Raw genomic sequence first — 12,500 nt, forward strand, 5'->3', positions numbered from 1 at the left:
ACAATGCCACGGGCTTACTGATGGTTTACAAACACACACACACACACAGGCACACTCGCACGCACAGGCAGGCATGCACAAAGACATAGAAATACAGATACATGCACACAAACACATTCACCTAGACACGCACAAACAGACACACACACACGCAAATATCTTTGTTATACGCGCATATGCACAAGCACACACAGATACATGCATATAGGCGGGCACACACACACACATACACACTCACACAAGGTCTTTATCTCTTGCACCCATTGTTTTGCTCTATGAATATGATAAACGAGAGCAGCAGCAATAGAGAGTGCAATAAAAACACAAAAACCTCTCCAGTATTTTTTCCCAGCCATGTGTGCAGTGACAGTAAGTGTCTTTTTACGGGTCGGGGGGGTCTTCAATTACGTTTTTAATCACAACACCAACACATCTAATCACATTCCCAGCACAGGAAAGATGCACAAGCAGTTAGCAGCAAATAAAACAACTGTCGCAAGTTAAGACTATCAGTGATGTCATCAGTCCGGTCAGTCGGGTGCATGTAAAGGCCGATGCAGAAAGAGTGGGCAACGCATAAGACAACATTCATAAGGTTGCTATGTTCATAGTGTTGTCAAGGACCCCGTTCAAGATTGCCTCAGAAACAATGTTGCAAGGGCTTTTCATTAAATAAAACCACAGGGAGGGAAAAATATTGAAACCATAAAAAATGATAACCTTTCAGGCATTCAATCACGTTTGCAAACACTCAGTGTCTTGATGCTGATAGTATATTGTCGCAAAAAGTGTTTGTGTGTGTGCGATTTGATTTTGTGAGTTTGTGTGTAAGTAGTTGGGAGGAAGGGTTGTATGTGTTGTAAATTTAAGGAATGAGTGAAAGCCTTTGTTGTGACAGAGGTGGCATATCCATCATGTCCTGCTGTGTGTGTGTGTGTGAGAGAGTGAGAGAGAGGGGGAGAGAGAGAGAGACCGAGAGAGAAATGAAGAGTGACAGACATTTGTTATGACAAAAGCGGAGAACCCATTTTGTCCTACTGTGCAGGGCATTATCTGTGTGTGTGTGTGTGTGTGTGTTTGTGACTTTCTGTCTGTGTGTTTGTGTGCATCCATGCTTGTATCATCAGTTTGTGCATTAGTCTGAGTGTATGCATGCAAGGGTGCATGCGGTCTTGCTTGTGTGTGCAGGTTTCACATTGAGTCGTCACGTTGCCAGGTAAGTCGATATTTAACCCCCTTAGCATCTTGGATACAGAGATGGGAGAGACGTGGCAACCCATAGCTGTCACACCAAACTAGCTGATAGATAGATGTTAATCTTGAGGGAGACTTGTCACACAACCCGTTTTTTTCTCCACAAAATGCTGGCACAAATTACCATTTCAGTCGACATTAGTTTCTGTGATTTGAGAAACCCCAAAACAGTTGGGCATGCTGCTGGCTCAGTGGGAAGAGGCACTTACTATACCATACTCACAACGCGGTGAGTTCAAGTCTGTCTCACAGCTGTATATCTCTCTCTCTCTCTCTCTCTGTCTGTGGTTGCCTTTCTTTGAGAGGATCGCCATGTGCATTTGTTGGTTGAAAAGGGCATAACACTGGATGATCTGGATGATTTTGGTGTGTTTCACCTTTGTTTGTACCATCCACACGGATCACCATGTCAGGCGTGCCTCCTTTCATACCCAGTGAAATGTTGGAGCGTGAGTTGTCACGGTTTGGAAAGTTTGCCAGTGGGTTTAAAACTGTTTGGCTTGTATGTAAAGATGCCAGGCTGCAACATGTTCAGTTCACTGCAGGCAGCGCAGCAGCGAGTTTTTCACCTGGACAGCAGACAGTGGGTGGCGCTGCAGTTTCACCTGGAGAGCAGGCTGAAGGTAGAACAGGTGACGCAACTGCTGGCCTTAGCCCCTCTCTGTCTCTGGGTGAGATGGTGGAAAGTAGTCACCCCTATACTGGGAGTAGTGGAGATCAGGCAGTGGAGGAGGAAACAGCAGGATGTGAGGCAATTACTGAGATTATTGAAAATGAGGATGAGGAGATGGTAGAGGATGACTCTCTTTCACAGTTTTCTGATACTGTATCAGAAGACGATCAGCAGTTGTATTCAATACAGGGGATACATGCTTTCTTGGATGAAACATATGGTAGGCATACTGTGGACATGACTGAGTTTTTTCCTGATGTAGACAGATTCATCAACTCTGTCACAAGGCTTAGGAAGCTATGGGGTATGAGCAACTGAGTAAACAGAAGAGATTTCGGCTGAAGAAACTCTTGACTAAACTAATAAAAGAAAGGAGGGGAAAAGCTTCTCAAAAACCATGAAAATAAAAATGGGTGAAGCACTAAAGGTGGTCTCTTCTTACTGGAAAGCTTTCACTGTTTACTCTTCCTGCTTTTTCCTTTTTCCCTTGGAGGTTTTAAGAGTAGGCACTTTAAATATCAATGGAGGAAGAGATAGGGACAGCTATGTTAAATGAGCTGAGTAGAACTAAGAAACTAGGCGTACTGTTTATACAGGAAACACATAGCACTGCAGATAATGAGGTAGACTGGGGAATGAGTTGGGAAGGGCAGCTCTTTCTTAGTCATGGTACTAACCTTAGTGCAGGGGTGGCAATGCTGTTCTGTCAACGCATTAACATGACTAAAGTATCAGTGTGTGAAGTAGAGAAAGGGAGGATTCAAGTAGTACAGGCAACGATTAGAGATACATCTTATATATTTATTAATATATATGCTTATAACACAGGGGTAGAGCGTTGTAGACTTTTTCAGAAATTAAATGACACACTTAAACAGCTTGTAGCTCTCTGATAGTGTTGGGAGGAGACTGGAACTGCACCACACATTTTACAGTTGATAGGAATTGAGAGGAGCCCCACCCACTGTCAGCCTCTTCTCTGTCTAGTTTGACTGAAGAAAATGATCTTATAGATGCTTGGAGAAAGTTGAATCCTTCAGTTAAACAATATACATGGGTGAAGGTTTCTGAAGGCAGTGTTGGTGCAGCCAGATTGGACAGGATTTACATAAATAAGAGATATAGCAACAGGTGAAGCAAGTCCATAATAGCACCTGTTGGTTTCTCAGACCATCATCTAGTGATAGTAGATTTTTCCTTATCAGTATGTCCCCTATGCAGCCCGTATTCGAAATTTTAATGTTAGGTTAGCACATGACAGGGCCTTCTGTCAGTTCATTTCTGATTTTTGGAATAAATGGAGGTTAAGAAAGAAGGACTTTGAAGATCTAGTCATGTGGTGGGAGATAGGGAAAGTGCAAATTGGAATCTTTTGTCAGCAATACACAGCACAGGTGTCAGCTATAGAGAAAAGTACAATCTAGAAAGAATCTAGAAAAAGAAATTGCTATAATAGAGGATGAAATGATAAATGGGAATGATAACAGCAATAACAGAAACTTGGTGTGTAAGAGGAAGGCGTTGGGTTGCTTTCTCCAAGAGAAAGCAAAGGGTGTTCTGATTAGAGGTCGTATATCTACCCTCAAGGACATAGATGCCCCAACGTCCTTCTTCTTTAAGCTGGAACGTAAAGTAAGAGAGTAGAACAGAATGATGCATCTGAAGCCTCCTAGTGGAGCCATAACAACCGATCCATCAGAAATGCGGAAGCTGTCAATGGATTTTTACGCAGACCTTTTTAGTGCTGGGAGCTGTGACTCTGATTGTGTTTAGGAGATTTTGGAAGGTCTTCCTAAGCTTAGTGAAGCGGAGGAACAAAAACATTGGACACTGGAGGACTGGAAAAACATCACTTCGTCTGATGAATTCTGGTACGTAATGTTTCACACTGCTGGGAAGACTAGGGTAAGGAGAAAACCACAAGTCCTTGCATCCATCACACGTGTCAACATTGCAGGCCGGTGGTGGTGTGATAGTGTGCGGTGTGTTTTCATGGCACACATTGGGCCCCTTGATAAAAGTGGAGCAACATTTGAAAACCACAGGATATCTGAACATCATTGCCAATCAGGTGCATCCCTTCACAGCAGCAGTGTATCCATGTGTGAATGGATTTTTTTCAGCGGGATAATGCCTCATGGCACATGACTAAGGAATGGTTCCCACGAGCATGACAATGAATTGAGCTCAATGCAGTGGCCCAGTCCAGTTGAACATCTGTGGGATGAGATGGAACGAGCTATTCGGGAGTAGATATCCACTACCAGCCAACTCAATACAACTGTGGGAAGCATTGGAGTCAGCATGAGCCAGCTTCCCTGTGGACCGCTTTCAACACCTTGTTGAGTCCATGCCCCGACAAATTGAGGCTGTGCTGAGGGCAAAAACAACAATATTAGGAAGGCGTCCCTAATGTTTTGTACACTCAGTGTAATTCTATAGTGCTGATGTATTTCTCAAGAGGCAGAGCTGTCAGTCAGCATTGTTTAGTGAGGCACACACGCACACACACACACACACACACACACACACACACACACACACACACACACACACACACACACACATACACATACACACACCAGATTTGCCAAAAATGATTTCATTGAAGGATTTGTAGGATTCTTCATACCTTATGAACCATTGGAAAATCAATAAGTTAAAATTTTCTCTTGCTGCTCTCCCTACCTGCCCCTCCCTCTCCTCCTCCTGTCCCCCATCCCTTTTTCCCCTTTTCTCCCTTTCTCTGTTTCTTGCTCTCCCTTTTTCTCTCCTTCATTTTCTTTTCCCCCCTTCACTACCTCTATTTTCGCTCCATCACTCTCCCCTCTCCTCCTCTTTACTTCCTCGCCCCTCTTCCCCCTTTCCTCTTTTGGTCTCCCTCTCTTCCTCCCTCACTCTCTTCTATATCTCTTCCCTTCCTTCTCTCTTTCCCTCCCTTATTCCCCCCCCACCCCCCCACCCCCACCCCCCCGACCCTTCCCTTACTCTTACCCCACTGTGTCTCTTTGTCTCTCTCTCTCAGTTTGTCCCTATTAAACCATGACTGTAGGCCAAACTGTGTGATGGTGTTTGAGGGACCTAAACTCCACCTCAGAGCTGTTCGGGATATCAGCCCGGAAGAGGAGGTATGAACACGAAATAAGACTCTGCACCTTTGCAACACTAAAAACATTGTATATGGGTTTGTTTTTATGGTATCTGGTGATACCTGTGCTTTTATTTCTGTCTCCTGTATGCAGCCTACTATATTTATTAAATGTTCTTTGTTACTGTTTTTGTTGATTGATAATTGGAATTTGTTTTATCCGAGTGATAGACAATAACGTTGCATCTGAAACTTAAGCTATGAACCATATCTAACACTGGACAAGTAGCCTGAGATTTTTTCTGGATTTTATGTCAGCCCTATTCAACAAGTCATAACAAATGTTGGTGGGCTTAACTCCTATTAAAGCCTAGTGTTATAAAAGAGTGTTTAAACATTTTTTACCCAAGTGAAATATCACTTAAACACAAGCATGGCGGCAACTCCTAACTTGGCAAGGGCCTTACTCCACTTCTCACCATGTAATGAGATGCATCCATGCCATCTGGCCTAGGACACACACACACACACACACACACTTAAGTTCTACATATCTCTTCCCTCCACACACAATCTACGCAAATTAAATTCTGTTATTTATTTGCTCACACTGAATTGCATTTAGCTGTAAAATTGCAAAAAAAGGTTAACAAATAAATTCTGAATAAATGTCCAAATTGCTTCTAAAAATAAATCTGTTTCTGTCTCTAGCTGACTATAAGTTACATCGAGACGGTGTCATTGACTGCCGACAGACAGAGACAGCTGGAGGACCAGTACCATTTTACCTGCCACTGCCAGCGATGTGAATCTCAAGACATGGTAAGACACTCACACACACACACACACACACACACACACACACACACACACACTACATCCCTACAATCCCTGCTGATTTGTTCAGGGTTTCTGCCATCCATATTATTCTGACTCTCTCACAAGCAGAAACACACAAACAAACTCTGTCACTGTTGACTTGTAGAGGGTTTCTGCCATTCTCACATTACACACACATTAACACACACTCATTCTTGTACTTCTGTCTTCCATTGACTGTGTTCATGTTCCTGTGCTCACCCCTAACCCTAAATTAACCTTAATCCTAATCCTAACCTAAACCTGAATTTAATACATACCTTAACCCTAAACCCAAATCCTAAACCTAAATTGACCTTAACCTTACCCCCTACCCTAATTTAAATGTAATTCTGATTCTAATTTAACCTGAATCCTAATCCTAAACTAGCCCCATGAAGAAGTGAAGCCTGATCAAAATGACCTCACTGCAAAAATGTCTTCTCTCCAAAGGCCTAAAACTTAAACTGGTTCCAAAAGGATAGAAGTACAAAAAAACCACACACACACACACACACACACACACACACACACACACACACTTCTGCTGTGCCGCTGTTGACTTGTACAGTGTACCGGTGCATAACGTGTTACAGTGTACCCTCTCCTGTCCTCCTCTTCTCCTCCTTCCTCCTTCACTCTCACATCCCGTGTTATCTCCAGCTGCCTCTCCCTCTCTGTCACTCTGTCACGCTCCACCTCTCCACACCTCTCTCTCTCTCTCTCTCTCTCTCTCTCTCCCTCTCTCTGTCTGACCACCTACTGAAAAATGAGAAAAATCATCTCAGCCTTCAGCTGCAGTTTTCGTTTTCATCCATCTTAATCCACTCCATCTTTCTGTCCCTTTGTCTCACTTTCTCTCTCTACATCTGTTTTCTTCTTTTTACTCTCTCTCTCTGACTTTGTGTCTCTCTCTCTTTCTTTGTCTGTCTCTGTCTTTCTTTTCTCTCTCCCTCCATCTCTGTCTCTTGCTCACCTTTGTTCTCCATATGCTGCATATCTCACTTCAGTCTTTAGTCTTTTCAAGGCAAGAGCAACTAGCAACTTGGCTGAGACAATGGCGTTCATTGTGTTCATCCCACCGTCTTTCTGCATGCAACACACACACACACACACACACACACACACATATATATATATATACACACACACACACACACATAGTCTTTAATCTTCAGGTGATGATAGCAGACAGTTGGGTTGTGACTCTAAGTTGCCATGGTGAGAGATGACTGTTCACATCAAACCTGGGGGATGGTGTGTGTGTATGTGTGTGTTAAAATGAACATACAACATGAAAAGACAAGTAGCATCTAATAATTTCTTCTCTGAACCCCCCCCCCCCCCCCCCCCACACACACACACACACACACAGATACACACAAATACACGCACACACATCACACAGATTAATTAAAAGTAACATTTCATGGTCTTTGTCATTGTCATTGTTGATTTATGACAAAGAGAAAAGCTATGAGACAGAGAGTGGGAAGGAGAAGGAGGAGGCAGGAGGAATGGATGCTTCAGATTTTCACATTCTCTCATTGGCTACGTTTACACACACAGAGAATTCAGTTTTTAACTGGTTTTGGGTCAACGCATCATAACTGTAAAAACATCTCAGATAAACTGATGCCTGTCTTACTGCGCCATGGAAACATCTCACTCCTTTCACTTTTGGCTTTCGTGTGTATTAGCACTTGGATACACAGACACAGACATACACATATGCTTATAGACACACATATGCCATCAAAGCTTATTTTAGCATTTTATTTCCCAGAAACTACCACTTTCCATGCCTTTGCTCACTCTTCCTTCTTCTATTTCTTTCTCTCTTGCTCTGTCATCTCCCTCACTCTGTCCCCCCACGCACACAAGGTCGCAATTAATGACACCCCATAGCATAATGCATGATGGGAGGTTTTTTTTGTTTTTTTTAAATCATCTCTTAGGCAACTCCTACACAGTAACTCTCAAACTCACACACACACGCAGAGACACACACACATACAGCAGACGGTTCGTGCTACAATATTGATGGTTGCCGTCAGCTGTCAGTGAGCTGGGATGAGATATGCATATGGGGAATCAGGTTTTCACAATAGAATATTAATAAACACACTATTCTGTTATGTTTAATCTTCACTCAAACCTGTCCTCAGAATGGTGTCCTGCTATGTGTGCATGTGTGCCTGTGCATATGCTATGGATGTGTGTGTGTGTGTGTGTGTGTGCGTGTTTGCACATGTATGTCTTCTTCACAATGGTCAGTGTGGATGTTTACCCAGCCCTTCCTCTCCTCTCTGCCCAGGATGGACTCATGCTGTCAGGGGAAGAGGTGGCGTGGTGCCCGCTGAAAGAAGCCCTGCCCAGACTGGAGGAATTGCAAGCAGAGTTGGGTATCCTTTAACTCCGAGCTCCACTACAGCCATCGAGGGATGCTTCCTTTGAAATCAATGGAAGCTGTTCCACTGCCTGCATTGCGTTAGCGTTGTGTAAAAATATAAAGGGAATGGCAATCCACATAGGCTATGACAAACATTCTCCAAAAAGCAGATGATTTTAATCTACAATGCAAATGTGTGGCTGTAATTTGTGGCTGTATTGCAGTTTGTTTCAGCTCAACTTTTGTTTACATTTGTGCATATAGCGGAAAAAAAACTACAAAAGCTATTCTTTATATGGTACAGATCATTTGTCCCTCTGCTCCTTCAAAACAACATCCTAACCTACACAGATTCTTTGTATACCTTCATCCTTTAGCTCAGCCAGTCTAACCTCTAGTTGGGCAGAGGCAGTAGAACGGCTAGAGGGGGTAATGGAGGCAGTTTAGTGGGTGCAGGAAAAGTGGGGGTTATTCTTCACACCTTAGCCCAGCCAGGCTAACCTCTGAGTTGGTTACATGTAGGGGTAAGGTAGAAAGAGAAGAGAGTAAGAAGAGAGAGAGAAAGGGAAAGACACAAAGAGAGAAAAAGAGAAGAGAAAGAGAGAGCCTGTAGCCCTGTCTCCTATCACTTTCCCCAATTTCCCAATGGGGATCATTAAAGTTTCATCTTATCTTTTCTTTGTGCTAAACCTGTCTCAAAGCAATCCCTCATTAAGCCTTTAATATTTCTACCTGACACGCATGCACATACACACACACATGCACACGCACACACACACACACACACACACACACACAAGCATTTCAGCTGTCTTGTCATCTGTCTTGTCATCCTAGCCAGTTTAAGTCTTTTCAAATAATTTAGACTGCTGCTTTTAATAACTGTGTGCTTCTCTCTCTATCCTTCATCCCTCTTATCTCTTAAATGCCTTTGCTACATCTTCAGTGAAAGAAAAGGCTTAAAAAAAAAACACTCATAGACAGACACGTTATTGTAGCCCAATTTTTACAGGCTTGCTGTTGTTAGGAAATCATGTAATGCAGGTTAGATGTCGGGTGGGGAGACTTCAGTAATGGCTACCACTGTAGTATTAATGCAGAATAGATGGGATGGCTGCCATGATAGGTACAGTACACATGTTGCTCTTTATCCTTAAGCGACCTCCCAGATTGGCAGGCAGTGCTGGAGGCCTGTAGTCCGCTGTTATCGCCTGTTGGTGGCGCTGTCCCTGATGAGAATCTGTACAAGCTGAGGATGACAGACATGGCCCTGGATACCTGCATTCACCTAGGACAGTGGGAGGAAGCTCTTGGATACGGGGAAAAGACACTTCCACTATATAAGTGAGTTAGTGTGTGTGTGTGTGTGTGTGTGTGTGTTGGGAGGCAGGGTCTTTGAAATGCACTATGCAAATAAATGCTGGTATTATTGTTAAAAATTAACCCTACACACTGGGGACAAATTGTGGGTGAGATCATCCCTCCTGCCTTTCTCTCACTTTCGTCTATGAAGTCAAAATGCCTTAAAAATAAATGTTTTATTATTGCAAGTGTATTGTGCTTGCAACACACCTCGCATGAGCACTAACAGGGAGACCAAAAAGACATCAGAATCAATGAAAACCAAGATGTTTCAGTGGAATAACACCTAAGTCAAAGTCTTGTATTGTTATCACACTTTGTCCTAGTGTTTGCAATAACAAAGTAAATGTTATCTGAAGACATAGTTTGCATAATGTATTTTGTGATTTATCTGAAAATCACTTTGAGGTGTGTCTGTGTGTGTGTGTGTGTGTGTGTGTACACAGGAGTGTGCTTTGATTTTTTTTTTCTGCAGCTCACATGCAATCCTTCACTGTTTGCTTTGACACTGTGATTAGCAATGCTAAATCGCTAATGCATGAGAAATTAGCCTCTGTGTGTGTGTGTGTGTGTGTGTGACAAAAAACAGTGGTGAATTAGCAATGCTAAACACTAAACATGCTAATAAAACGTGCTAATAAAATATCTGCCTGCCTGCTAGCGTGCACCTTTGAGATGGAAGCGTGTTTGTGTGTCACAAGAGATGAGAGAATTAGCAATGCTAAATGCAAAACAAACTAATCAAATGCTAATTCCACTATCGGTATTTGGTTTTCACATTCTCTAATTTTGATGAGCACCCTCTCCTTTTCGTTCCTCTCCTCCATGCCTCCACTACTTTCCAGGAAAGAGTATTTTAAAGGAATAATTTGCCCTTTGATGTATTCAAATGTTAACACAGATAATTATTTCAATATGGTTGAATTGACCAATCAATTAACAAGTTGAATAAATCAGTTTATATCATGGGGGCATAAAGATGGTGGCCTCACATCACTGTTCCACAGTGCCAGCTCTGTAGCAGTCTGAACAGAGAGGAGGGAGCTAGGTAAACACTGGGTGTTTTGTTTGTACCTCGCCTGTTGTGATGCTTGAAGCCATTTATTTGAAAAATTATTCCCCTCTTCATTAAATTTGGGTTTAATAGCTTTGGACATTCACATGATATTATGCAGCTCAGGCTTCACCTTTAAATGTAGGGATTTTGGACAAGCAACGTTACCAGGTCCCTTATAAATTTACACATCATTGGGATGTTAGCTTGTAGGATGGCTTTGTTTAAGAATATTCAATCACGGTTTAGAATGTATGTTTCACTTATGGATGGCATCCAGGTTCATTTCCTGAGGTCTTGAAGAAAAAAAAGCATCATCTGCCCCAGTTGGATCTGAAAATACATAGGATGCACACAGTGAGTTTCTCTTGGCTGTACTATGGAAGGCAATTGGGGGAAGTGGACAAGAGTAACTTGCCCAAAAGTGCATCTAGAGTGCAGCTCCCTTAGTAGAGGCAGGCTTGCATAACTGTCCTTACTGACATGGATCATTACTTCAAAGTTATTACTTCAAAGCCTCGGCCTACTATGCAATCCTGATGCCTTCATAATCGGCTTGAGGCTTCCAGACAGCATTTTATGTTATTTTAGACAAGGCAGCATCGTCTTCTTCGCTGTGAAAGAGAGGGGGAGAGTCTCCACAGGATTACATACAGACATCTGATGATGAAGATGCAAAGGGTAGAATAGAAAGGAGAGAAATGATACTTGGATATGATAGTAATCTGCTACACTTAAGATGGCTGCCCTAGAGTTTTTGAGTTTGAGAATATGCACTGAGAGAAGTGATGGAAAGTCAAAAGACTCAACTCCTGCACTGAGGAGTTTTCTAAATGCAATAGATTCAACTCTTTGACCCCAAGAATTTTAGATTTCATTGCAAATCCTGTAATGCAGATGGAGACAAGGCTGTGCTTATGTTATCCTTGTGTAAGAGCATGGAGGCTCAACAGGATTGGTTTAGAGACCCAGGAGCACAGAGAAGACAGATCACAGAAGGGAAAGGATAGGAAGATCATTTCCCGGTGTGTCATGGTAATCTGGTTTGGTACGCCTGAGATTAGCTGTCATGGAATCTAAAATCTGGGGTGTTCTGATGACTCAGTGAACTGGGGCACATACCATGTACTTGCTACTTTGGGGATGCTTTCATGATCATCATTGCATGTTAGTAATTACTGATTTAGAAATGGAAAGCAGAAGAGTTATGCAAATCCATGACTGACAGTGAAGATGATCAGTTGTAAATCCTATCAAGTTGTGGGGTTAGGGTAACCCTAACCCTAACCCTGTTCCTCGTTGAATTGCCAGGTATCCAATCCACAGCCATTAATTGATAGCACATTGTCATTTGCAGCCATTGTCATGAATACATTGTGGACAAGACCCACACACACCATCCCGCACATTATTATTTTATTGATTCCTTTATTTCCCTATTTCTTTGTGTATTTATTCAATTATTGGTTTATTTGTTTATCAATATGTCAGAATTTGGATTCCATAGGGAACAAGAGGGAAAATCAAAGGAGAGTGTAGAAGAAAAGTGGAGGCAAATAACCAGAGTATATAAAAAGAGAGGAGAGGTATAAATTAAGAGAAAAGAGGGAACAGAATAAAGGAGAGAACAAATTTGAGGGAACAGAGGAGATGATGACAATGAGAAGGGAACAGTAGAAGTGGAGGAACAAAAGGACCACAAGAGCACATATAATTAGTAGACACGAAAATCGCTATATGAGTATTTACCCTAATGTAAGGTGGGAGAACCGATTTAGTGGAGTTTTAAATAAGTCCTTGAACCTACATGTCAAATTGC

General features: G+C 42.4%; 1 protein-coding gene across 1 annotated transcript in view; it reads left to right on the forward strand.

The window, feature by feature from the left end:
* smyd3 (SET and MYND domain containing 3) overlaps positions 1 to 12,500 on the forward strand; it is a 98,533-nt gene that overhangs the window by 75,413 nt on the left and 10,620 nt on the right. The window contains exons 7-10 of the mRNA XM_071526948.1: positions 4,953 to 5,055; positions 5,727 to 5,837; positions 8,191 to 8,278; positions 9,435 to 9,609. Of these exons, the coding sequence (XP_071383049.1) occupies positions 4,953 to 5,055; positions 5,727 to 5,837; positions 8,191 to 8,278; positions 9,435 to 9,609 (477 nt within the window). The remainder of the gene's footprint in view (positions 1 to 4,952; positions 5,056 to 5,726; positions 5,838 to 8,190; positions 8,279 to 9,434; positions 9,610 to 12,500) is intronic.

The sequence above is a fragment of the Centroberyx affinis genome, unplaced genomic scaffold, assembly GCF_046629955.1.
Source record: "Centroberyx affinis isolate AG114_WGS23_722 - 3 ecotype Tasmania unplaced genomic scaffold, CSIRO-AGI_Caff_v1 ptg001482l_1, whole genome shotgun sequence".
Taxonomy (NCBI): domain Eukaryota; kingdom Metazoa; phylum Chordata; class Actinopteri; order Beryciformes; family Berycidae; genus Centroberyx; species Centroberyx affinis.